This window comes from Pleurodeles waltl, chromosome 11 (genome assembly GCF_031143425.1).
Source record: "Pleurodeles waltl isolate 20211129_DDA chromosome 11, aPleWal1.hap1.20221129, whole genome shotgun sequence".
Taxonomy (NCBI): Eukaryota; Metazoa; Chordata; class Amphibia; order Caudata; family Salamandridae; genus Pleurodeles; species Pleurodeles waltl.
In genome coordinates, this window is record NC_090450.1 from 929815001 (window position 1) to 929842690 (window position 27690).

The 27690-nt window shown below is 45.0% G+C and overlaps 1 protein-coding gene across 1 annotated transcript in view; it reads left to right on the top strand.

Moving 5' to 3' along the window:
* DNAH10 (dynein axonemal heavy chain 10) overlaps positions 1-27690 on the top strand; it is a 1282131-nt gene that overhangs the window by 808369 nt on the left and 446072 nt on the right. Inside the window, exons 44-49 of the mRNA XM_069215014.1 lie at positions 7448-7567; positions 7721-7866; positions 18074-18226; positions 18348-18608; positions 21214-21386; positions 27337-27430. Of these exons, the coding sequence (XP_069071115.1) occupies positions 7448-7567; positions 7721-7866; positions 18074-18226; positions 18348-18608; positions 21214-21386; positions 27337-27430 (947 nt within the window). The remainder of the gene's footprint in view (positions 1-7447; positions 7568-7720; positions 7867-18073; positions 18227-18347; positions 18609-21213; positions 21387-27336; positions 27431-27690) is intronic.

Sequence of the window (27690 nt, forward strand, 5' to 3'; positions counted from 1 at the left end):
CAGGACCGAGAGGAACCACCTTCCAGTGCAGGAGTGACCAGCAGGCTCTATACTTACCTGTGTGAAGCACCTTACATTTTATGTACTTACCTCAAATCTTAAATCTTGTGGTTCTAAAATAAATTAAGAAAATATATTTTTCTATCTAAAAACCTATTGGCCTGGAGTTAAGTCTTTGAGTGTGTGTTCCTTATTTATTGCCTGTGTGTTTACAACAAATGCTTAACACTGCCCTCTGATAAGCCTACTGTACATTGTGCACAAAGTCCATGGGTTCCCCAGAGGCTTAACAGAGGCTAAAGTAGATAATACTAATTCTCTCTCTTGTGGTAGTGTAGTCAAGCAGTTAGGCTTATCAGAGGGTAGTGCAAAGCATTTGTTGTACACACACAGTCAATAAATGATGCACACACTCAATGACAAACTCCAGGCCAATTGTTTGTTTAGAGCAAAAATATATTTTGTTACTTTATTACTAGAACCAGGTGAACCTATAGCAGGTAAGTACAGTTGTAAGTAGGTATCAAGCATATGTATCAAATGTACTTTGTTTGGTTTTAGCAGATAAAGCAGTTTACAAGTAAGTAGCAATTTTCTATTTCGAAAGTTGACAAATTTTCCATAGTAGTCCATAGAGTCCTGGAAGGGGAGGGAAGAATTAGCACAGAAAACAGGTAAGCTCATGACTTACGATTACAGTCTTGAGGATCTAGGATGTCTACAGGTCAAAATTTAGGCTGACCCCAAAAGTGCAGCACCATCAACACGGGCCGGCTGGGTGCAGAGGTCAAAGTTGGTGCTGGATTTAGAATGGGATCCAGTGGAGACAGGGGGAACTCGGAAACAGATCTGGTGGGCAGGCAGTCCTCTGGGGGTCTTTAGAGGTTGCCGATCCTGCAGCATGCATCACCTTTTTGTAGCAGGGCTTTGAAGCTGCAGACAGGCCAGTAGGGTTTGGGCCAAGTCAGTAGGTGTCTGGAGTCTTGTCTGCTGGGGTCGGCTTAGCAGTCCTTCTTCTTACTTCTTTCTTCTTCTCTTCTTGAGGTCGCCAGGAATCTGGTGAGCTAGGGTCTAGGGTTCCCTTAAATCCTAGATTTAGGGGTGTTACAGGGGTCAGAGTGTAGTAGGCAATGGCTACTATCCCTGAGGGTGGCTACACCCTTCATGTGCCAACTCCCTTTGGGGAGGGGGGCACATTCATAACCCTATTGGTCTCTATCCTCCAAACCAACATGGAGGATTCTGCAGGGAGGAGGTCACTTCAGCTCTGGACACTTCAGAGGTGGTCCTAGCTGGAGTGGTCCCTCCTCCTCGTTTTATCTAATTTTTCTGCCGGAGTTGCTGCCAAAAGTGGGGCTTTGTCCAAGGGGCGTCATCTCCACTAGCTGGAGTGCACTAGGGCACTGTAACAGAAGGCCTGAGCCTTTGAGGCTCACCACCAAGTGTTGCAGTTCCTGCAGGGAGGAGGTGTGAAGCACCTCCACCAAGAGCAGGCTTTGTTTCTGACTCCAGATAGCACAAAGGCTCTCACCCCATGGGGTCAGAAACACGTCTTTTAGTGGCAGGCTAGCACAGACTGGTCAGCCTTATACTAATGGGTTGGTTAAAATACAGGGGGCTTCACTAAGATGCCCTCTGGGTGCATTGTACAATAAATCCAACATTGAAATCAGTAGGGTTTATTGTGCTGAGAGGTTTGCTACCAAACGTTCCAGCCTTCAGTGAAGCCATCATGGAACTGTGGAGATCGTAATGACAAACTCCCAGCCCATGTACTTAATATGGCCACACTGCACTTAAAATGTCTAAGAATGGACTTAGACACTGTAGCGGCATATTGCTCATGCAGCTATTCCCTCCCTTGTGGGATAGTGCACCCTGCCTTAGGGCTTCAAGGGGTGACTTACCTATGCCACAGGCAGTGTTTTGTGGGCATGGCACCCTGAGGGGTATTCCATGTCGACTTTGCTTTTTTCTCCACACCAACACACACAATCTGCAATGGCAGTGTGCATGTGTTAGGTGAGGGGTCCCTTAGGGTGGCACAACACATGCTGCAGCCCTTGGGGACCTTCCTTGGTCACAGGGCTCTTGGTACCACTGATACCTTTTTCAAGTGACTTATCTGTGTGCCAGGGGTGTGCCAATTGTGGAAACAATGGTACATTTTTAGTGAAAGAACACTGGTGCTGGGGCCTGGTTAGCAGGGTCCCAGCACACTCTGTCAAGTCAGCATCAATAGCAGGCAAAAAGTGTGGGGTGGGGTAACTGCAACAGCGGCCATTTTCCTACTGTAGGTGTTAAAGTGCCCATTTCCACAAACAAATTATATAGGTGGGCTAAGTCAGGGCAGAAGAGTTTATAGAATACAGCATAGAAGCCATCCGGCCCGAGAGTTTTCCCATGCGTACTTTACTAATACCAGATATGACTTCCTCTACATTTATATTCTTTTCTAGTGCAGTGGCCTGTTAGTCTGTAAGGGTTGGGTTCAAATGGCATCTAGGCAAACAGTACTGCCAGATACGGCAGGTGGTGAGGGATGTATAACAATGTGCAAAATTGTCTAAATACCTCCACTGTCCCATAATTGCCTTATTTCATTTCCCCTTTGTAGGAGGCTGCCCCAATTTATGGTATACACCTATGCAGTGGCACCCTATACTGAGTCGAGGCAACACTTAGTAATAATGTTTAGGTGTTCAGAAAGAAAAAGCTCTCTATTGGTAGCTGTGGTGAGCAGCTAAAGCTTATCTAGGAGCATTGTGAAGCACTTGCAATACCACAATAGTCAGTCAGTAACCAATCATAAGACAGAACCCCACTTAGTGTTGCAAAAATAAAGGTTTCTTCATTACAACACTAAAGTTACTCTGACATTGGTATATCTCCACCTGGAGCTATCAGCACACAAAGATAGGCACTTAGCAATAATCAGGAAAAGCATAAAAATACATGAGGCACTATTGGTGGTGGGGAATCATATAGTAGGAAATAGTATAAGAATGGAGGTGCCCAACTAAGGTAAGTGTGTTAGGATCCCAGAGGCTGGGTGTGTATGAAATTACCAGAGGTAAGTACTAAAAATGCTACAGGCGCCCGGGTGCAGAGGTATCAAGCCAGGTGTTCCCTAGGCTAACATAATGACTGGTGCAGTTGGATTCTTATGGATTCAGGCCCTTCCCAGTGCACCTTGGTGCAACCAGTAGGCACAAAGAAGGTTGGAGACCGGATTACTTACACCAGGGAGCCCCGGTGCATAGGAGTGAAGTGGCATCAGAAACCCTTGTTAGCGCCAATGGAAGCCTCAGTTGGGAGCTGCTGTCGTGACCCATGGACCAGGTCGGTGGAACCCAAAGGTGGATTCCAGACAAGAGGAACCCGAAAAAGAAGGGGACAGTGTCCAGACCACCAGGAGATGTCCTGGTGGTGCAGGAATGCAATCCCCACCCTATTGGTGGTGTAGTTCCTGCAGGATGGTGAAAGAAGAAGTCCAGCTGCGGAGTCCAGGGGGATGCAGAAGATCCTTGGAGTCACCCACGAGCTGTCCCATGCCGATGGCCGGATTGCAGGAGGATCAGTGTCCGGTAGGACCAACAACATGCCTTGGCAAATGCAAATTGCGGTTGCAAGGAAGTTTGCAGATTTTGGAGAACCAGCAAGGTCATAGTGATCCGACCCTAGGTGGGGAGACAGGGAAGGGCTTCAGCAGGAAGGAAAGCCAGCCGAAGTAGGAGGAGCCCCCATGAGTGAGCCACTGGCAGCAGACACAGGGAGTCACATTGAGGCCTCAGCAGCACAACAAACAGGAGTCCCACATCGCAGGAGCTGGAGGCTGGGGCTTTGTGGAGTGCGAAGATCTTCTTGGAGGAAGAGCCAACAAGCCTTGGCAAGAGCCACAGTCGTGGTGCACAGGGGGGACCACAGAACCCCCACCTGTGAGCAGATTTGTTATGTCATCTGTGGGACAGCAGGATCCACCAGCCGGTCATCGTTGTCTTGAGGTGCCTGCAGATGCAGGGAAGTGACTCATTCACTCCAAGGGCGATGTATTCTTGCTTCTTCGATGCAGGCATAGTCCTTGTGACCCTGGAGTATGCACAGCCACGGATGTTGCAGAAATCTTACAGGAGCTGGAGAAATAATGTTGCAGTGGGCGTCCTCCCAACTGGATACAGTCTTGTTTCAGTTCCAAAAGCAGACCACCAGCGATTACAGAGGCCAAGAGCAGAAAATGTCTTGCAGATAGTTCCTTAGAGAGTCCTGCTCGACGAATCTGATGATCCATCCTAGGGGGAGCCCTTAAGTAACCCTTAAAGGGGGCTGGTTACTCTCTGAAGTGACCCACCTATCAGAGGGGGTCAGGGACTTCATCAACCTGGCCTAACCAGTCGGATGCTTCCATGGGCCTCTGCACATCTTATTTTCAAAATGGCAGAATCAACCGGCCACCTGGCAGAGCTCTGTGCACCTCCTTAGGAAAGGAGCTGAACGGGGGTGGTCACTCCCCTGTCCTTTGTGTGGTTTCGTGCCAGAGCGGGAGCCGGGGGTTCTTGAATTGGTGCAAACCAGATTATGCAAGCAGGGGACCAATTGAGGCAACCCCAGCCAAGAGACATCTATTTCAAAGGGTGAGGTAGTCACACCTCTCCCTTGCAGCAAATCCTTTGTTATGCCTTTGTGTGCTTGAGCCAAGTTAATCAGCAAGAGGGCAGAACAGTGTCTGTGATCAGCAGCAGCGTGGGCTGGCAGCCAGACCCCATAAGGCTGCACAGGCAAAACTGGGGGATCCTCTAAGGGTACAGGGGATCATGCAACTAGCACTGGAGTTGGTGTAGTTGCATGATTCCAACATGTTTGATACCAAACATGCCTAGGTTCGGAGAAGCCATTATGTAGTTAGACCACTTGTGTTGACCAATGTCCACTACATACCCTAAGATGGGTTCCCTGCACTTACAAAGCCCAGAGAATGGAGTCTGTGGTTTGTAGGGGTACCTTGCTCATGCAGGTATACCCTCATGCTTAGGAACATGCACCCCGCCCTTGTCAGATGAGCATTAGACTCTGAAAGCTGAATATATGTCAAGCATAGGTCTGAGAAACCTCAAGGTCCAGCAGGAATGCAAATTAGTTTGATCAATATTTTGGTAATTTTATGAAAAACACTTCCCAGGAGTGATGTAATGCATAACAAGAAGCCAGCACCTGTATCAAACTGGCATTGACTTTTCAGCAACTCTGTCAATAAACCTCATGCTTGTTGCTCTGTCTACCAAAGGTTTAAGATCATTTGGTAGCCTGATATTGTAGACCATGTAGACCACATTGAGACAGATGAAAGTGAATATTATTGAAATGGATTTGATTTGAGGGACATGCACATATTATTCATATCTGGATGAGATGAAATTTTCTTTAAATGGGATTTCAATCAATACCTTAGTTGCAGATACTGCAAGAAAATGCTTTGAGTGGCGAGATTGTGGATTCGTAAAGCCATCAACCTAATCAGTTTACCAAACCTCCAATACTCAGGACCGAATGGCTAGTTTGGGCAGCAGTATGAAATTATATCACTGGATGTCAAGCCAAATCTAACATAGGCCAGTAAATTATTTTCTAGTAGACAATACACCCATTATAAATATGGCTCCAACCCTAGTCCTACGGCATCATTTGGAGTTTGGTGGCCTGGGTAATTTGCCAAAAACTGACTGTCATGTTTCTGCTAGCAGTGCCCCCACTACCTCGGATTCTGGAAATTTTACACTGATGGCCTGAAACACTTTGAGCTGTCCATATAAGCACATTAGACCGTCTACCTTGTTTAGAGCAGGCTTTCTGATGTTTATTTTTCTTCTGGTCTAGACTGCCATGGAAAGCTTGGTTGTACCAAGCAGGAAATAAAAATGCCCCCACACCTTCATAGAAAACTCTCAGGGTTTCAGGGTCAGTAATAATGTGTTTTACAAAAATAAATTCCTGCTATGGGAGTTTAAACCACAAACGTTTGCTGAGTGGCCACATGACCGTGATGGCTACTCTGCAGCATTTTAGTGTCTTTAGAAGAGCTGCCACAGCTTGGACACCACTGAAGATACAGATCTCCACAGAGCTGGTGGAGTTTATAAACATGGCAAGCAACATTAGTGACCGCTACTGCTCTGGCTGTAAAAGGCTGCCTTTAAACTTTTTCACATATTCTGACCACAGCTGCTTCAAATACTGTAGCCATGAGTTTGTCAACTGGTTTTCCAATTTAAGAATATCCTTTAGAGTCTTTCTACTATGTCCTGCATGCAGCTTTGACTAAACAGATGCCCATAAAATTAAAGGAGTCACACATAATGTTATCTTCTATGAAATCCAAACACACATCTTGGTCTAATGATATCCAGGCGTGCACAGTGAGATCTATTGAATTTTTTTGTCTTTATTGTTCAAGGAAAGGGTTACTCTTCCCAGGAGCCAGGGTGCCACATTGCATTTAATAGTACACATGAAAGTTGGCAAGTGTCTCCTTTAGAGGCTCAAAGTAAGGATGACAAAAATATAAAGAGTAAAAAAGTCCTCTGCAATCTTGTAGTTTTTGATTGAACATGAAGAATATTAGGCACCAAGCTGACATAAAAAAAAAAAGTGGATAAAGTATTCAATTAAAAATACTAATGCATTGTGGTGCACCCTTCGGTTCATTAGATGCCTTCTAATTTATGATTCTGAAAGAAGCTCACATCACAGGAAAACACTATACTTTTTCTTGGATTGAGAACCTCAGATAGAATTCTGTTTGCAAACCACCATCTTGAAAAGGGCAGTCGTTAAGGCTTGTCCACACTGCTTTCCTGGCGTGGTATAGGCACACAAATAAAAAATCACAAGTTTGACTTTGATTGCCCAGCACTTCAGTTCACAGTCCTGCTGCCACCCTTCTTGTTTGACACAGTGCAGCTTGCAGGTCACCAGTCCAAGTGATGCTTTACCACACTCAGATTGTAGCATCCAGCAATACCTGCTGCCTGACCGTGTGAGGAGTGTACTGTATTTTCCTGAATGCTTGCAATTTCTGGTAAGCTTTTGGCACAGATGTAACAAAATGGATGGCCGTGCTAGATTGGGGGTAAGATCAAGGTCTTACAAAAACCTGTTCTCTTCCACTTGCAGAGAGTGCAGCTTGTCATATCCAAGAAATCATGGATAACATATGTATTCAGTTTTAGCTTTAGCATAGAGTTGCACTCCTCCATTACACTGTTTTCACAGGTAGCAAAGGACTTTCTGTCCATTAATATGAGGTCTCATTATACAGTGCAGTCAGTTACCATCTAGGTGAAATCGGGTGCAGCTGTTTGGATGCTTTTTGCAATTTGTCTACTCTGCTATTACTTTTTACGTGTCACTTCATGAAGAAATGCTTTAACTAAAAACACTTGATATTCCTTAGGTCAACTACCAACTATATATGATTTCCATTTTGATGGAGAGAAAAAGAAATGGCTGCCTTGGAATAAACTGGTGCCCAAATATGTTCATAGTGCTGAAGTGAAATTTATTGACATCTTGGGTGAGTAATAGTGTTTTTTTTAATCGGGTTACTGGAAATGCATGTAAATGTCACCTGCACATAGTTACCAACAGACCTTTTATGCTTACAAAATCGTGGCTAATTGTATAATTGTCTATATTTTCAATCCTATGTCTACACTAAAATATGCAGTACCTACTGTGGAGACAACCCGCACAACTTGGTTGCTGGAGCAGATGGTCAAAATTAAACGACCTGTTGTTCTTGTTGGAGAATCTGGAACTTCAAAAACTGCGACAACACAGAATCTTCTGAAAAACCTAGACAGAGACACCACCGTATGTATTGTTTCACACTAATATTGATAAAAATGTATTTTTCATTTTCCAAAAACCTAACCAGAGTATATTGAGTTGTATTACAAGTGGCCTGGAAAAAATCTATTTCCCCACCACAGAACTAGCTATGTTGGATGTCTCAATAATTCTAGGGATGGGGAAATACCCAGAATTTCAAGGTTTTGGGAATTACTTATAGATCAGCTTTTCTGCACAGATTTGTACGTTTCTCCTGTTTTATGCCACTACCTGTTACCGGGCCCATCGAATTTTACAAAGCACTTACAATACAGCCGAAAATCTATTGTATTTTAAGTAAAACACAACTTAAATTTGTAATCATGCTATCTGATAGAGACTTCTAGCTGTAGATTCCCTAGCTTTGAATTTCCCAGGCGTCTGACTGGATCCGGAAAATATTGCGTGAGCAGTACCCCTGCGCGCTGTCTGGTAGCTTTGTTTGGTTCTGTGCATCATCGTCATAGTGAAATTGCGGTCACCTACATAGGTGCCACTAGGTGCACGGATGCCAGTTCTTTTTTTCTGTGCCAGTTAGTGCTGACAGGTTTTTTTTTCAACTTTTTGTCAACCATTTCTGAAGGTGTGTCAAGGGTGTCTTCTAGGAAGGCAGGTTTCAAGCCGTGTGGCACTTGTCAGCATGCCATTTTACTAATGGACCCCCATCTGGTCTGTTTATGGTTTCTCGAGCAGGGCCATGACTCAGAGCTGTGCTTGGACTTCTGGGCCATGGCACCGAAAGTTTTGAGGGAGCGTTCCCTAAAGCTGCTTGTGGCCCAGTGGTCGATGCCAGCTAGTGTGGCTCCTAGGATATCTCAGTCCTGATAGAGAAATGTTCGCAGCACAGCTCCAGGAGCCCCACGTCCTCTTCGTCCCATATGAGATCCTCGGGGAATAGGCACAAGAAGAAGAAGAAGTTGAAGCAGACTTCAACTTCTCTTTGTCCAATGGCCGACGCGATGAGTAAGTGTAGGAAGTTGGCTCTGTATATACTATTTCAAAGTAAGAAATAGTGTGCACAGAGTCCAAGGGTTCCCCTTAGAGGTAAGATAGTGGCAAAAGTAGATAATTCTAATGCTCTATTTTGTGGTAGTGTGGTCGAGCAGTAGGCTTATGAGAGGGTAGTGTTAAGCATTTGTTATACACACACAGGCAATAAATGAGGAACACACACTCAAAGACTTACTCCAGGCCAATAGGTTTTTATATTGAAAAATAACTTGTCTTAGTTTATTTTAAGAACCACAGGTTCAAGATTTACAGTTAATACTTTAAATGTAAGGTACTTCACTTAGATACTTTAGGAACTTTGAATGAAAGCAATATCATGTACAGTCTTTGTAAAAATGGCAATAAGCTATTTTCAAAGTGGACACATCGCAAAAATCAACAGTTCCTGGGGGAGGTAAGTAAGGATTAGTTTTGAAGGTAAGTAAAACACTTATAAGTCTCAAGTTTGGGGCATAGGCAGCCCACCGTTGGGGGTTCAAGGCAACCCCAAAGTTACCACACCAGCAGCTCAGGGCCGGTCAGGTGCAGAGGTCAAAGAGGTGCCCAAAACCCATAGGCGCCTATGGGGAACAGGGGTGCTCCGGTTCCAGTCTGCCAGCATGTAAGTATTTGTGTCTTCATGGGGCAGACCAGGGGAGTTTTGTAGAGCACTGGGGGGGGACACAAGAAGGCACAGAAAGTACACCCTCAGCGGCACAGGGGCGGCCGGGTGCAGTGTGCAAACAGGCGTCAGGTTTTAGATTGAAAAAAATGGAGAGACCTGGGGGGTCACTTTAGCGATGCAGGCAGGCACAGGGGGTGCTCTTTGGGGCAGCCACCACCGGGGCTAGGCAGAAGGTCGCCTGGGGGTCGCTCTTGCACTGGAGTTCGATTCCTTCAGGTAGTGGGGGGCTGCGGGTGCAGTGTTGGTACCAGGCGTCGGGTCCCTTGTTAAAGGCAGTCGCAGTCAGGGGAGCCTCTGGATTCTCTCTGCAGGCGTCACTTTAGGGGTTCAGGGGGGTCGTCTCTGGTTACTCACGGGCTCGCAGTCGCCAGGGAGTCCTCCCTGAGGTGTTGGTTTTCTGCAGGTCGAGCCGGGAGCGTTGGGTGCAGAGTGGAAAGTCTCACACTTCCGGCGGGAAACGTGAAGTCTTTAAAGTTGCTTCTTTGTTGCAAAGAAGTCGCAGGTTTTTTAACAGAGCCGCTGTTCACAGGAGTTTCTTGGTCCTTGGGTGCAGGGCAGTCCTCTGAGGCTTCAGAGGTCGCTGGTCCCTGTTGGATGCGTCGCTGTTGCAGTTTTCTTTGAAGTTGGGAGAGAGGCCGGTAGGGCTGGGGCCAAAGCAGTTGTCGTCTCCGTCTTCTCTGCAGGGTTTCAGGTCAGCAGTCCTTCTTCTTGTTAAGGTTGCAGGAATCTGATTTCCTGGGATCTGTGGAGCCCCTAAATACTGAACTTAGGGGGGTGTTTAGGTCTGGGAGGGCAGTAGCCAATGGCTACTGTCCTCGAGGGTGGCTACACCCTCATTGTGCCTCCTCCCTGAGGGGAGGGAGGGCACATCTCTATTCCTATTGGGGGAATCCTCCAAAATCAAGACGGAGGATTTCTAAAGGCAGGGGTCACCTCAGCTCAGGACACCTTAGGGGCTGTCCTGACTGGTGGGTGACTCCTCCTTGTTTTTCTCATTATCTTCCCTGGACTTGCCACCAAAAGTGGGGGCTGTGTCCAGGGGGCGGGCATCTCCACTAGCTGGAGTGCCCTGGAGCATTGTAAAACGAAGCCTGAGCCTTTGAGGCTCACTGCTAGGTGTTACAGTTCCTGCAGGGGGGAGATGTGAAGCACCTCCACCCAGAGCAGGCTTTTGTTTCTGTCCTCAGAGAGCACAAAGGCTCTCACCCCAGGGGGCCAGAAACTAGTCTCTCAGCAGAAGGCTGGCACAGACCAGTCAGTCCTGCACTGAAGGATTGGGTAAAATACAGGGGCCATCTCTAAGATGCCCTCTGTGTGCATTTTTTTATAAATCCAACACTGGCAACAGTGTGCGTTTATTATTCTGAGAAGTTTGATACCAAGCTTCCCAGTATTCAGTGTAGCCATTATGGAGCTGTGGAGTTCGTTTTTGAAAAACTCCTAGACCATATACTTAATATGGCCACACTGTACTTACAAAGACTAAGAAGGGACTTAGACACTGTAGGGGGATATTGCTCATGCAGCTATGCCCTCACCTGTGGTATAGTGCACCCTGCCTTAGGGCTGTAAGGCCTGCTAGAGGGGTGACTTACCTATGCCACAGGCAGTATTGTGTGTGCATTGCACCCTGAGGGGGATGCCATGTCGACTTTGCCTTTTTCTCCCCACCCACACACACAATCTGCAATGGCAGTGTGCATGTGTTAGGTGAGGGGTCCTTAAGGGTGGCACAACACATGCTGCAGCCCTTAGAGACCTTCCCTGGTCACAGGGCCCTTGGTACCACTGGTACCTTTTACAAGGGACTTATCTGTGTGCCTGTGGTGTGCCAATTGTGGAAACAATGGTACATTTTAGGTGAAAGAACACTGGTGCTGGGGCCTGGTTAGCAGGGTCCCAGCACACTTCTCAGTCAAGTCAGCATCAGTATCAGGCAAAAAGTGGGGGGTAACTGCAACAGGGAGCCATTTCCTTACACAAGCCCCCCACAGGCCAGGAGACTCAGCCAAAGCTGGGAGAGTCTTCCTAGTCTGTCAGGCGAGGAAGAGTAGGGGAAATAGGCTGGTTTGTTGCAGGGCCTACTCTGCCTTACATCCTCCTGTTCAGGTCATTCCCTCTGGGGAACTGACCCACTTCCACAGTGATAGGACCTAATCTGAATTGCCTCTTGTCTGTGCTTTTAATGTCTTCACCCATTCTCTCTATGTTGGGGTTAGAGGTATCCACCTCTGCTAATCTTATCTTAGCCAGGGTCACCCCTAGCTTACCCAAAGAGGTTACCCAGAGCTGGAGTAACCCCACCATGACCAACAGGGTCAGGGGGCCTAACTTGTTATTTGGCATGGTGTCAGACCACCATGCCAAGGATAGTGCAGCCATAAAGGCTAACACACAGCATAGGCCACTGACAGCTGTCAGTGCCCAGAACCACACCTTTAGCTCTTCACCTGCAAGGGAAGGAGCTAAGTTACAGGCTTCTTTGGGTTCCAGGGTGCCTGTCTGCTGTGTAAGAGTTGGGGGTTACTACATCTTGTAGTAAACACCCTTCTTCCACTCTTTCTTCTGTTAACTGAGGAGCTACCCACTCAGGTTTAACAGTTGCCTGACTTGCCAGGACGTCTTGTCGGTCAGGTTGGACTTTACCAGTGCCCCTTTTGGAGTTCTCCCCTACTGGAGCAGAATCTCCCTGGCTTGCTGGAACCTTTGCTAAAGGTTGTCCACCCTTCCTGCGCTGTTTTCTTTTCTTTTTCTTCTGGGGCCTACTTGCTGTTACTGCAGGGATAGCACCTCCAGAATCCTTGGGAGAGGACTGGCACAGGACCAGTTCCTCTCTGACTAACCTCTGGGTAGTCATTTCCAAGGAGACAATCAAGGTGGAGGTCTGTACTGACTACCACCCTTCTCCAGCAAAATGTCCCACCCACTTCAATGGGCACAAAAGCCACAGGCCTATCAGTGACACTGTCTGGGCTAACTCTTACTCTGGCAGTCTCACCTGGGATGTACTGGTTGGAGGACACCAGCCTGTCCTGCAAAATAGTGTGACTGGCACAAGTGTCTCTCAGGGCAGTGGCTGGGATTCCATTCACCAGTAGGTTGTGGAAGTGTCTACTTACCTTCGGAATCTCCAACTCACCTGTTGGGCCCTTTTTCCAGTTGAAGGCTATGAAGACCTCCTCATCTGAGGAGTCATCTCCAATGGCTACACTGATAGGTGGTTTGTTTTTGGGACAAGAAGTATCCTTGGTGTGGTGCCCTGTCTGTCTACAGTTTTGGCACCATGCCTTAGTGGCATCCCAGTTCTTACCCTGGTACCCACCTTTGTTTTGGGTTGTGTCTTGGTGCCCACCCACCTGGCCTGGTTTTTGGGGGCCTACAGAGGACTCTTTTTCTTTATTTCTAGTGCCACCCACTTTCTCCTGGGGAGGCTTTGTAACCCCTTTCTTTTGGTCACCCCCAGTGGAAGGTTTGGTTACCCTAGTCTTGACCCAGTAGTCTGCCTTCTTTCCCAATTCTTGGGGAGAAATTGGACCTACGTCTAACAGATACTGATGCAACTTTTTATTGAAGCAGTTACTTAAAATGTGTTCTTTCATAAACAAATTATAAAGCCCAACATAGTCATGCACTTCATTTCCAGTTACCCAACCATCCAGTGTTTTCACTGAGTAGTCTACAAAATCAATTCAGGTCTGGCTCGAGGATTTTTGAGCCCCCCTGAAACTAATCCTGTACTCCTCAGTGGAGATTCCAAAGCTCTCAATCAGGGTAGCCATCATGAGGTCATAGGATTCTGCATCTTTTCCAGAGAGTGTGAGGAGTCTATCCCTACACTTTCCAGTGAACATTTCCCAAAGTAGAGCTCCCCAGTGAGATCTGTTTACTTTTCTGGTTGCACAGGCCCTCTCAAAAGCTGTGAACCATTTTATGATGTCATCACCATCTTCATATTTTGTTACAATCCCTTTGGGGATTTTTAGGATGTCAGTATTCTCTCCTACCCTATTAAAGTTGAGGCCACCATTGATGGGAGCTAAACCCATCTCTTTTTTTTCCCTTTCTGTGGCTAGGAGCTGCTTCTCCAAAGCCAATCTTTTGGCCATCCTGGCTAACAGGAGGTCCTCTTCATTGAAGCTGCCCTCAATGCTTTCAGAGTTACTGGTCTCCCCTGTGGAAGAACCAGTCTCTCTGACTAGGATTTGAGGAGTCAGGGTTTGAGGGACCCTGTTCTCCCTGTTTAGGACAGAAGGGGGGAAGTCATCCTCCTGTTCACTAATTTCCCCACCTGAAGGATTATCCTCAGAGGGGTGGTCCCTTTTGAACTCTGCCAAAAGCTCCTGGAGCTGTACTTTCGTAGGGTTGGAGCCAGTTTTTATCTTTTTTAGCTTACAGAGAGACCTTAACTCTGACATCTTTAGATGCAGGAAAGGGGTGAGGTTGAGTTCCACCACCATCTCTTCTGTGCTAGACATTATTTTTCTAAAAGTTGGGGTACTTTTTAGAAATCTAAAACTATCTCTAGAACTTAATCCAAACTTTTACAAAACCTTTGAACTCTAAAAGAAATGCTAACAGGGACTTACACAAGGCCCTAGCAGGACTTTTAAACATTTAGAAAAATAGCTCAAATTTCAAAAATCTGTTTCTAATGACAATTTTTGGAATTTAGTTGTGTGATCAGGTATTGGCTGAGTAGTCCAGCAAATGCAAAGTCTTAGACCCCACCGCTGATCCACCAATGTAGGAAGTTGGCTCTGTATATACTATTTCAAAGTAAGAAATAGTGTGCACAGAGTCCAAGGGTTCCCCTTAGAGGTAAGATAGTGGCAAAAGTAGATAATTCTAATGCTCTATTTTGTGGTAGTGTGGTTGAGCAGTAGGCTTATCAGAGGGTAGTGTTAAGCATTTGTTGTACACACACAGGCAATAAATGAGGAACACACACACAAAGACTTACTCCAGGCCTATAGGTTTTTATATTGAAAAATATATTTTCTTAGTTTATTTTAAGAACCACAGGTTCAAGATTTACAGTTAATACTTTAAATCTAAGGTACTTCACTTAGATACTTTAGGAACTTTGAATGAAAGCAATATCACATACAGTCTTTGTAAAAATGGCAATAAGCTATTTTCAAAGTGGACACAGTGCAAAAATCAACAGTTCCTGGGGGAGGTAAGTAAAGATTAGTTTTGAAGATAAGTAAAACACTTACAAGTCTCAAGTTTGGGGCATAGGCAGCCCACCGTTGGGGATTCAAGGCAACCCCAAAGTTACCACACCAGCAGCTCAGGGCCGGTCAGGTGCAGAGGTCAAAGAGGTGCCCAAAACACCTAGGCACCTATGGGGAACAGGGGTGCTCTGGTTCCAGTCTTCCAGCAGGTAAGTACTTGCGTCCTCGCGTGGCAGACCAGGGGGGTTTTGTAGAGCACCGGGGGGGACACAAGAAGGCACAGAAAGTACACCCTCAGCGGCACAGGGGCGGCTGGGTGCAGTGTGCAAACAGGCGTCGGGTTTTAGATTGAAAACAATGGAGAGACCTGGGGGTCACTTTAGCGATGCAGGCAGACACGGGGGGCTCTTTGGGGCAGCCACCACCTGGGCTAGGCAGAGGGTCACCTGGGGGTCGCTTTTGCACTGGAGTTCTTCAGGTCCTGGGGGCTGCGGGTGCAGTGTTGGTTCCAGGCAGGCGCGGTCAGGGGGAGCCTCTGGATTCTCTCTGGAGGCGTCGCTGTGGAGGGTCAGGGGGGTTGTCTCTGGTTACTCATGGGCTCGCAGTTGCCGGGGAGTCCTTCCTGAGGTATTGGTTTTCTTCAGGTCGAGCCGGGGGAGTCGGGTGCATAGTGGAAAGTCTCACGCTTCCGGCAGGAAACGTGAAGACTTTAAAGTTGCTTCTTTGTTGCAAAGAAGTTGCAGGTTTTTTAACAGGGCCGCTGTTCACGGGAATTTCTTGGTCCTTGGGAGCAGGGCAGTCCTCTGAGGCTTCACAGGTCGCTGGTCGCTGTTGGATATGTCGCTGTTGCAGTTTTCTTCGAAGTTGGGAGACAGGCCGGTAGGGCTGGGGCCAAAGCAGTTGTCATCTCCGTCTTCTCTGCAAGGCTTCAGGTCAGCAGTCCTTCTTCTTGTTAAGGTTGCAGGAATCTGATTTCCTGGGATCTGGGGAGCCCCTAAATACTGAATTTAGGGGTGTGTTTAGGTCTGGGAGGGCAGTAGCCAATGGCTACTGTCCTTGAGGGTGGCTACACCCTCCTTGTGCCTCCTCCCTGAGGGGAGGGGGGCACATCCCCATTCCTCTTGGGGGTATCCTCCAAAATCAAGATGGAGGATTTCTAAAGGCAGGGGTCACCTCAGCTCAGGACACCTTGGGGCTGTCCTGACTGGTGGGTGACTCCTCCTGGTTTTTCTCATTATCTCCCTTGGACTTGCCGCCAAAAGTGGGGGCTGGGTCCAGGGGTGGGCATCTCCACTAGCTGGAGAGCCCTGGGGCATTGTAACACGAAGCCTGAGCCTTTGAGGCTCACTGCTAGGTGTTACAGTTCCTGCAGGGGGAGGTGTGAAGCACCTCCACCCAGAGCAGGCTTTTGTTTCTGTCCTCAGAGAGCACAAAGGCTCTCACCCCAGGGGGTCAGAAACTCGTCTCTCGGCAGCAGGCTGGCACAGACCAGTCAGTCCTGCACTGAAGGATTGAGTAAAATACAGGGGGCATCTCTAAGATGCCCTCTGTGTGCATTTTTTAATAAATCCAACACTGGCATCAGTGTGGGTTTATTATTCTGAGAAGTTTGATACCAAACTTCCCAGTATTCAGTGTAGCCATTATGGAGCTGTGGAGTTCGTTTTTGACAAACTCCCAGACCATATACTTAATATGGCCACACTTCTCAGTCAAGTTAGCATCAGTATCAGGCAAAAAGTGGGGGGTAACTTCAACAGGGAGCCATTTCCTTACAGTAAGGAACATTGGCGTTCCAGGGACGATTCTGCAGAACCCTTGCCAGGTCCGATTCTGCACCTCCCCCCATTTCCGGGAGCCAGAACGATCCCCGCTCAGTTGAGAGACTTTTTTGAGACCATGTGCCATGTGTTTGAACGAGCCAACCCTTCTGGAGTACCTTCAGTTCCCGTGGGGTCGGAGGAGACCCCCTCAGGTTCCTTGCTGATGGCTCTGGCAGGGTCTCACAGATCTGATAACGGATCCGGATCGGTGCCGGTCATGCCAATGTGACCTTCCACAATGCTGATTCTGCTGCCGATGCTCCCAGTGCTGGAGGCGCAGACCAGCGGTGCCAGCCCCATTTTCATTCCCGATGATTCAGAGTCGGAACGGTGTTGATTGACACCGATTCCGGCACTGACAGGGCCCAGTGTCTCTAGGTCATTGCCTGAGCATTGTTTGGAGCAGCCAGGCATGGGAGAAAAGTGGGAGGGCTCACTGGACCCTTTAGAATACTAGTTATACACCCCTAGTGAAACTTTGGACTGGTATGAGGAGCTAGGAGATGCCAGTGGAGTGGACACCTACCCAGATACGAACTTGCTCTCTCCCCCACCGTGACTATGGAGGAGGGGCATCTTACGCAGTGGTAGTGAAGAGGGCAGCAGAAGGTCTTTGACCTTGAGCTTCCCTCAGTGGTGGTCAAGACTGATAACCTCTTAACAGAAGTGCTTCAGCCATATTTCTTCAGACCCTAGGTGAGATGTGCTGGCCCATGCAGGATGCCCTTAGTGAGTGCCAGTGTAGAGTCTGGAAGGCCATGCTGGAGGTTGTTACCACTACCTAGAGGCGAGAGTACGTTGGCTTAAACAGCAGTTCTGAAGTCACTTTCTGGAAGAAAATGTTTAACTTTCTTTACAAGAGAGAGTTGGTATCAGACTGTTTTTTTTTTTTTTTTTTGGCAGCCTGTTCCTTGAGGGTGAGGTTGGTGTCCGGGGTGAATCCAATTGAGTTGGCAGTAGGTGAAAGTTGGGGTTTGAACTCATCAAGGTTCATGTTATTGGGCTAGTCTGGTACTGATTTTAGTTTGTTGCTCTTGTTTGGTATTCTTGGCAAGGAATTCAGGAATTCTGACTTGGATGGGTTGAGCTTCAGGTAGGTGCTAGATATCTGGGTCTAGATGATGTGCAGGCAGTGTTTGAGACATTGTTGTCTAAAGCAAAGGAGACTTTTTAGTTGAGATGTGCAAGTGAATTTTGATGCTGTCATCTGTGAAAAGAGTACCAAGCAGCTCCCTGTAGATGTTAACAGAAGACAGTATAGACCCCTTGAGGATTCCGTAGGTGATAGGGATTTTTTAAGTTCTGGAGGTGCGCAAAAATTAGTGTTAGTTGGTTACAGAAGACATTGAGCCTTGTTTTCTGTACAGCTTTCTCATCTTCTGTAGAGAAGGTTCTATGATTGACCAAAGACAAACAAGATCAACTCAAGATTCATCATCACATTAACTGAGTGTATAAAATATATAGACTGTGGTAAGTTGTGTTTTGTCATGTATTTGTTATTTTCATTGCAGATGCTGTTAATTATTAACTTCTCTTCCCGTACAACTTCTATGGATATTCAACGTAATATGGAGGCAAATGTAGAAAAGCGTACCAAGGACACCTACGGCCCGCCAATGGGAAAGCGTCTTTTAGTTTTCATGGATGATATGAATATGCCAAAGGTTAGAATATACTTCTTGTAGACTGTTTTATCATTAGTATTTGCTTTTAATAGATATATTTTTGTTTAGCAATAACGGCCCTCATAAACCTGACAATTTACTATTGTTTTGTTTCCAAAAGGTGGATGAGTATGGAACCCAACAGCCAATCGCGCTGCTGAAATTGCTTTTGGAAAAGGGGGGCATGTATGACCGTGGCAAGGAGCTGAACTGTAAGAGTCTCCGGGACCTTGGCTTTATTGCTGCAATGGGAAAAGCTGGTGGAGGACGCAATGAAGTGGATCCTCGCTTCATTTCATTGTTCAGCGTTTTCAATGTACCTTTTCCATCGGAAGAAGCTTTGCATAGGATTTATTTCTCTATTTTGAAAGGTCATACACAGGTAAAGTTGTTTATGTGAAAATGTTGGAAACTAGATGCAGGTCATCAACAAATAACTAAAAGATACACCATAGTCTTAAGTAGTCTTTTCACTTGGATCTTTTCATAATGTGTTTTAGTTATTTTATTTGTTTCTTTAAATCTTAGATTTTTGTTTCTACTAATGAAATGTTTATATTCCTGAACTAAATACATGAAAATAGTTCCAGCTTCTATATGTGTTTAGTGATGGGATCCTTTCCATGCACCAGGCAGAAAAAGTAAATTTAATAGGGGTCCAGGCCCGAAGACTCCAGTCTTTCAAAAACTAAAAAACCTCTGTACATGAAATCTTGGGAGGTTTAAATGTTTCGATGGTAAAATTACAGGAAATAAAAGAAAGAAGCCATATAAAAGAGTATAACAGAAGGCAAAGTATTGGACGGTCATGATCATTCTAAACTTGACCAGCTTTGTCAGTTTCCTTCAATATTTTTGGTCGCTTTCTTTTTCAAGATTGATATTACCCAACATTGTCATTCTACTCTACAAAATCATTTTTACCTGAGGTTTGTTGGAGAGAAAAGAGTTTAGGAACTGAAGTGCATGAACTTGTATTTTCCTACTATAACAAACTTAGGGGGTCATTCTGACCCCGGTGGTCTAAGACCGCCGGGGCCAGGGTCGGCGGGATCACCGCCGACAGGCCGGCGGTGCCCCGCAGGGCATTCTGACCGCGGCGCTTTGGCCGCGGTCAGAAGAGGCAAACCGGCGGTCTCCCGCCGGTTTACCGCTGCCCTTTGAATCCCCCATGGCGGCGCAGCTTGCCGCGCCGCCATGGGGGATTCTGACACCCCCTACCGCCATCCTGTTCCTGGCGGTTCGCCCGCCAGGAACAGGATGGCGGTAGGGGGTGCCGCGGGGCCCCCGTAAGAGGGCCCCGCAAAGTATTTCAGTGTCTGCTAAGCAGACACTGAAATACGCGACGGGTGCAAACTGCACCCGTCGCACCCCTGCAACTCCGCCGGCTCAATTCTGAGCCGGCGTCCTCGTTGCAGGGGCATTTCCTCTGGGCCGGCGGGCGCTCTTTTGGAGAGCGCCCGCCGGCCCAGAGGAAATGTCTAAATGGCCGCTGCGGTCTTTTGACCGCGGTGCGGTCATTCAGCGGCGGTAGCTTGGCGGGCGGGCCCTTAGTTTTTTAAATATATATGATTGTGGTCCTATGTAAAATGGTTATTCAGGATTTGGCAAGGCTTTCTAAACTGTTGCCTAGCAGGTTTCACAATCTCAGCCCTTTTTCATTGTTAATTGTGCAGCAGTCACTGAATTATTTTGCATTAATGAATGTTTAGAATACATTATCATGAGATTATTACCTACAACCATTCTTTCAGTGTTGATGGAGCATAACGGGTTTAAATTACTATTATGTCAATGATCATTTTCTCTCGATCTTTAATTATTGCTATAATAACATAGGGCCACTTGTGTGAAGACTTTTTGTGTGTACAAATGGCCCAATTTGCACAATCAGATCGTTTGTGACCTCAAAAAGACTTTTAATGATGTATCAAACCCAAATTGTGATTCTGTAACACATTATCGAATCACAATTTGGGTGTGCAACCAAATAATGATTCAGTTTTTGGAAGGAGTGTGTTTAGAGCCTTCCTTTCAATTACTGAATCGCAGTGGTATGTATTAATGTTTCTCACCTGAATTCTGGGCTCAAAATATTAATATTTTACTACCTTCTCAAAGGGGGTGGTAATCCATTTGTAAATGAGGAGAAGTCCCCATATGACCCCTTCCTCATTGAGAATGTTTAAAATATATATTTTTAAGAGCAGGAAGTGGCCCCAAGGACCATTGCCTACGCTTAAAACATCAAAGTTAAAAAAAAATGCTTATTTCTTTATTTTTTTAACACATCATGTTTTCCCGGCTGCATTAAACAAAAAAAGATGGCTTTTTTAAAAGAAATCACAGACATGGTGGTCTATTGACCCCCCATCAGCCCACTGTTCCTGTGGTAGCGCTCATTCCAAATGGGTCGTAACTTATGACCTACATCATTAATATTCATGAGGTAGGTCGATTCCACTAGGAATCGCAAATTTTAAATTTAGTATCATATATTAGGAATAGTGATATCCTAATTGCAATTAGGAGAAACTCACAATTTGGAAATCACTATTCCCAATGTTAGTGCATCTGGCACATAGTGCCTAAGATCAGCAGTGATTTCAAAGTATCTGAGGCTTTAGTTTAAACAAGTTTGCATGAGCCGTATGCTTTTGTCAATAGCACTTGCTAAGCATGCTGGTTGACGGGCACGGTTGTACCATGTCAATATTGGTACCTTGAGAAGAGCCGGGCACCACAGAAAGCTGCACATTACATTCCGATTGGCTGGAAGAATATTAGTATATAACATGGAGTGTATTACATGATTTATCCCAGTGAAAGCAGGCCTTTATTTCTGGTCAGTGCCCTCAATGTAAGCATTCTGATTGGTAAGTTCAAGGACTCAACGATGGAGCATGAGTTAAGCAGAAAATATATTTTGTTTATCATATGCTGACATCAAAAAGTAATTTCTCAAATCAGTTTTTATACTTCAACAGGTTTTTAATGAAGATATTGCAGCCATCTGCGATAAACTCACTTCTTGCACCATGGACCTTTACAACGTGATTGTGCGTGACCTGCCGCCGACCCCTTCGAAGTTCCATTACATTTTCAATCTCCGTGACCTTTCCCGGGTCTATAATGGACTTACTGTCACAACTCCCGAACGGTATGGTGTACTTACATATTTTGTTGTCATGTGCTGCTTTTATACGGTCTTCATCAACTCATTTCAACATTGTTTTTAACTTAATTCATTGTTTAGTACTTTTACCAAAAGTATCGATGTACTGATTGCAAAGCAAAATTATATTTAACAGTTCAGGTTTAATTGAACTTGCTCAAAATGTGTGCCACACAGATGACGTCAGTACTGCAATGTTTTCATCAAAGCTGTTTAATTATTCTTAGAATTTTTAGATTAACCTTTTCTTCTGTGTGGAATCTATGGCCTATGAGTAGTGTCAGCGGGGAGCATTACACTATTTTTCTGTTTTCATTTTTTTTTTGTATCCTACATAGGAGACAGGTTTTGTAACGTACCCCGGGATGCACAATTGATGGGAGATTCCAATGGAAAGGTTTTCTCGTGTGGCGGAACGCACGTTTGGGATGCTGGTTGTATGAAGCCTTAATATACACCTCCCCCTATCTCCCGACGAACTCACGCTTGGGATGCTGCTTGTATCAAGCCTTACTGTAGAACCTCCCCCCCTCAAAATCTCCCGACGAACGTACGCTTGGGATGCTGCTTTCCTCAACTCCTATCACACTCTTACACTCCGTCTCTCGATGTAGCAGCACGTTTTGTTAAATATGTGCTGCAGCATAGGGTGACCAGACGTCCCGGATTTGCCGGGACAGCCCCGGTTATTCACCAGCTGTCCCGACAGATTTCGGGAAATATAGATAATCTCTCGATTTTTAGAGAGGGTGGCCTGAGCATGGTGGGATAATTTTTTTTTTGGTTGACCAAAGCAGAGATAGTTAGCAGGTCGTATCAGGAAGCAAATTAATTAACAGGCACCACACTGCCCTTAAAGCTCGCATTCTAATTATGTTAGTGCCTTTTATGTAATTCTGTGCTGCTGACCGCGTTCTTTCTGTGCGCTCGGCTGAAGTAAACTTGTAGACATTCTTCTATTTTTATAAAATGTCCCGGTTTTTGTCTTTAAATTTCTGGTCACCCTATCATACTCCAAGCTAGTGGCGTAAAAAAAAAGTGCCCCGCAGCTCCAGGGTACCCCCTCGGCCCAGCACCCTGGCCTTAGAGCTCTAAAGTACCTCCGGAAGAGGGGCCCCTCCATGTACTTTGCAGGGGGGGAGCTTACGTTTCCTTGCGTCACTGCTCCAAGCACGTGACTGTGCACGTGCTATTCTGCGTATACTTTTCAATCGGCTGGGTAGTTGCAGCTCATCTGGAGGTTGTGATTATTCCAGTGGGCTGCTGGTACATACTGTTATGTCTCAGCTGGTGTAGTGGGTGGGAATGAACTGTGGATCTCCCTAGTATGCATTTTAAGGTCCCACAGGCACTCAATTGCTTGATTGAGATTTTATCACATTTTATGCAGATCTGCTGCAGCTGATATGATAAACTGATGCAAGGTGCCCTTTGGTTACTCCAGCGGCTAGTTCTATACTGCTGCCTCTCTGCTTGTGGGCCTGCTTAGTATGCACTTTAAGGACTCGTATGCACTTTTCTTTATTCAACTGAGGTTTTATCATATTTCACTCAGATTTGTTACAGTTAATACTTTAAACTGATGCAGGGGGGCGTTCTGCGCCAACATCATTTCTCTTTTAAACTGTGTTTTTTTATTGTTTTAGCCTTTGCAATGCTTCTAAGTAACCAAGCAAATAAAGAAACAAACTTAAACCACCTGAAAACTACACATGAGACAGGGAACAGGTGGTACTCTAAGTTTTCAAAAGAAGCACTAAGATCAGTATCAGGGAAGGTGCAATTGTATTTTAAAGATCCCATGTGGTCACCTTCGTCTTTGAAGCAACTCTGCTTTAAGACTAGAATTTCCATTGGTCACAAATTCTCTAGCCCAAGGTTCTTGAATGCTCCTACTTCTGACCTGCATGCCATTCCTTCTTTTTTTTTTTTTTTACCACTCCTTAAGAACTTTAAAACGCCCTTTTGTTTTTCATACTCATCCCCAAAGTAAGTCTCTAGTTCACTCATAGCTTTGCATACCCTCATTTGATTATCGCACATCAAACCTTTGGACCAGAGTTCAGTCCTCACTTTAAATAATAATAATGATAGTTGTATATATAAAACACAATGAATTGCCAGTACTAATTAATTTTAGGCAGGCAACAACTGATAAAATAATGTTATGATGTACATCATAGGGATATAAAGCATGATGACAATAACATTATCAACAAAAGTAAAACGACCACATATTTGGTCAGAAGCAAAAGTTGGCATTCTTACTGAACTCTATTGTGCAGCTATTGGAAGAATGATGTTAGATACAGCTTTAGTTTATATTTAAAACAGTTTTGACACAAGTAGATAGATTTATACAGATAGCTCATTCAATACTTTGAGGAACCCCACTTAAAAACAATGATGAGTGTTTTTACAGAGTGTACAGTCCTATTTGGTTGTTGAAACGGAAAGCAGTTTACCAAGTATCTTGGGATCTAGCTTAGGTTTGCCACATTTCCCAGACAAAAATATTGGGCACTTGTTCACGTTTAACATTCTGCAACGGTTCAGACAAGACACCCAAATAGAACTTTATATAAAATTGTCTGTTTTCGTTTTTAGGTCTTTCCTAAGATAGTTCCTGAGACAGTGCATGCGCAATCTGTTTCAAGACCTATTGTTAGCCTACAGTGGTTTGGAGCCCGCTAAGTGCTCACCATTGGTTGGCTTTATTGTCACTCTTTATTCGTCAGCCTCCCTGGGCATTCCTTCCTCTTCTAGTATTTCCCCCTCTTCTGGAGCATGGAAACATAACATGTGGCCTTTCTTTGCTCCCTTGTCAGGCGCTACTTTTTAGGTCTGTTGTTAGCCAATACCTTTAGATTTTACTAAAATTGTATGTGTGATATCCTTCTTTAAAGGGGCTTTCAGCCACCTGTCTTCATCCTCTGGCCTGTTGTCATTCACAGTTGTTTCCATCCACTACAGCTTGCAGTCTGTGTCAGTTGCCCAACCTACTAATAGTAGTGCTGCCTTTGTGTTTAAAGCCTGGGGGGAAAGCAGGATGCTTTATACCAGATGTGAACACAGGCCACATTCAGACGCGTTAGCATGTCCTACCTCTTGCCAATGTTGTTGTAGATTCCTTTTGGAGTGTCCTATATTTATTTGACTGACTTCACAGAGTAACAGACTCTATTTAACTCTATTTGAAACTGTTCCGTAGCTTCAGTATTACATTATGTGTGAATTTCAGCTGTTGGTTCTTTAAAAACCTTTGCCCACGAAAAAACCCCAGCCTTTATCGTGTTTAATTTGCAGCACTTGTAACACCTTTTAAAAATCTATTTCCTTCTCTGCTTCTTTCTTAGCTTTTTTCTTTTTTTATTGCGTTCTTTCTCTTTTGTTTTCTTTCTTTCATTGTTTCCTTTTGATTCCTTTCTTTCCTTATTTCGGTCTTGCTTTCTTTCATTATTGCGTTCTGTCTTTCCTTCCTTCCTTCTTTCTTTTCTTCCTTCTTCTTTTCTTGCCTTCTTTCTTGCTTCCCTTCCTTTCTGTCTCATGTTTTCTGTCTTCCTATTCTTTTTTCTTTCTTTCTGTTTTATCTGCTTTATTTCTTTTGTGCCTTCTTTCTTTCATGCCTTCTGTCCCCTTTGTTTGTTTATTTCTTTCTTTCTAAGGGAAGAGGCTGGCAGCCAATGGTAGAATGATTGTCTTTTTTTTAGGTCTGCGTTAGCCAAGACCTTTTGATTTTACAAGAATTATATGTATGACATAGTTACTTATAGAGGGATTCAGCTACACTTCATCCATTTGTGTGTGGTTGTGTCATCCACTTTTTTCTCCAACCCACTCGAGCATGCTTTAGTGGGCAATACATCACCCCACTTCAGCCATTGGTTGACAAAGTATTTCCCTTTGGTGCCAGCGAGTACTATGGTAAAGTGTTTTTTTTTGAGACCACAAAACATTTTTGCCTTTCATCAATTCTTTTTTTTAGATGGACAACTCTGGGAGGTCCTCCAACAATACAATTTTGCAAAAACCGTGACAAAACAAGAGCTGCCAAAAGGCGGACAACACCAGATCTATTGGCTATGCCAATGCTTGTCTTTTTGGATAAGCACTCAGAGTGCATGCGTTTTCCAGCTGTCTCCCTCGGTTACTTTGTGTTCATCCTTCTCGCCCATGTGTTTCGTGTCTCATCCCAGTACCTTCATGCGTGTGTCACTTCAGTTAACAAAGTCAACGACACCTGTTTCTGTAATCTTAATTGAGATAACTAATGCTGCTCCAGGAGCTAGACCACGTACCTTCACGTAAATACAATGGTGTGGATTTTGAAAGGCATTCTTCAAAAACTCCCTTTAACAGCAATTTTACATTTAAAGCACTTGAAAGCCATATGCAGCTCAAGTGCATTGGGAAAATTAAAAGATATTTCATGTGTTTCTTCTTTCCTGGACCTATGTTCCACTGTTGCCACCTGGTGCTCCATTCTTCTTCCTCTGCTTATTTTTATCTGTCCCTTTTGTCATCGATGGCCGTTGTGTTAATAAGTTAGGGCCTGAAGCAAATACCTACATGGTTCTATGCTGCCCTCGCTTTACTGCCACTAGGCTGGTTTCTTTCTGTATGAGGGCTAGACTTGATTCTGTCACATGAAATTTGGTTGTCCAAAAGACAAAACAAAATCTGCCCAAGTGGCAGATCGTTTTCACCCTCAACAACAGCCCTGCAGCAGTCAGTACTGAAAGCCATTTGTAAACAGGCTGGCCACTTGAAATTTAGGAAAACAGTGACATCTTGATGACAGCCATGTCACGTGTCACCACCTAATTATTTTCTACAGCACCAAAAACCCCATGGGCAATATTGATCCTAGAATGCAATAATAAAAAAACTCTCAATTATCATTTTAGATACTCTTACATCATCTGTATTTCGAGAATGGCTTTTCGGTATTGTGGAAATCAGACACAACTTTAAGTGCAGCCATGCAAACTTATATAGAACGTAGTTTATTTTTTTTCCTGGGACAAAGGTTATGCCCCCAATTTCATCTCAAAGCTTAGACCGTGATTTAGAATCCAGGCCATGGGATTTACTCTATCACCCTGAGGGGCTACGCGCCTGCAAAATTTAAAGATGTCCCTCAGCCCAGCGGACATCTGTTGCATTGGCAGGAACCACCATTCAACATGTTGGAGCCATTTGGTAAAACGTTCATTGTTTTTATAGTAAAAAAATAAAGTCATAAGTGGAATTTTCTTTCTGAGATTAAGTAAAGAAACGAGTGATTCAACATTGTAAAGTTCTCCCATGGCTTGAGGGTCATTTACACGTTTTCTCTGCTCCTTGCCACCAGGTTTTACCTGGCGGTGATGGATAGTAAAAACTGGTCATTTGACCCCCTCACTTTAAATTGGGTGAGCAATCAAATGGTCAAATATACAGCGGCCTTTACTTTGCTGGTCCACCAAGGTCTACGTCAGCAGTGGAGATGGGGTAGTTTCCTCCCCTGGCATACTTCAGTTCTGCCCATCTCTAAATGAGGCAAGCATGATTTCAATTTGGGGGAAAGGGTAGTCCATCGCCTTTGTGACGTAGTACCCTCTCCTCTAAACTGTAAATCAGGCTCACAGTTTACATTTTTTGAAGGAATGGTGTAAGAGTCATGAACTGTCTGTTTTGGTCTGAACACAGTAAAATATATTGTTAAGGTAGTTATTGTAAACATGATAAGATTAGATCCATACAAAACATACCAACTGAATAATGTTTTGTGGCCATGAAAACATTTTTTTTCAAAGGATTTGTAAGAAATTGAAATGCATAGCAAATTTCTGTATAAAGTCTAAAAGTGCTATAACTTGGAATGCTGACAGGGTAACCTCTATGCTAAATGTGCAATGCCTGATTGATTAAGACATCTTTATTTCTCCACCAGATTCACTACAGTCGCACAAATGGTGCGAGTTTGGAGAAATGAGTGTCTCAGAGTTTTCCATGATCGACTGATTAATGAACTGGACAAGACAACGGTTGGTACCTGTATATGCACCAATATTTCTATCGAAGTGATTATGGATGTCCCCTTCAAATTTGACTTTCTTTAAGATGGGTCAAAAACTGTCTAGGGAGAGAGGGTGGCCTGCTAGGAAGAGCGGGTGGTCTGCTGTCCATTAAAGTAGCAAGTTTGCTCCCCTTTGTTGAAGGGGGTGAGAAGTGGTCAGAAAAATGTTCCTTCACCAGTGTGGCAAATATCATCACACCAGCTCTGACTCAATCGGTCTCGAGTTTT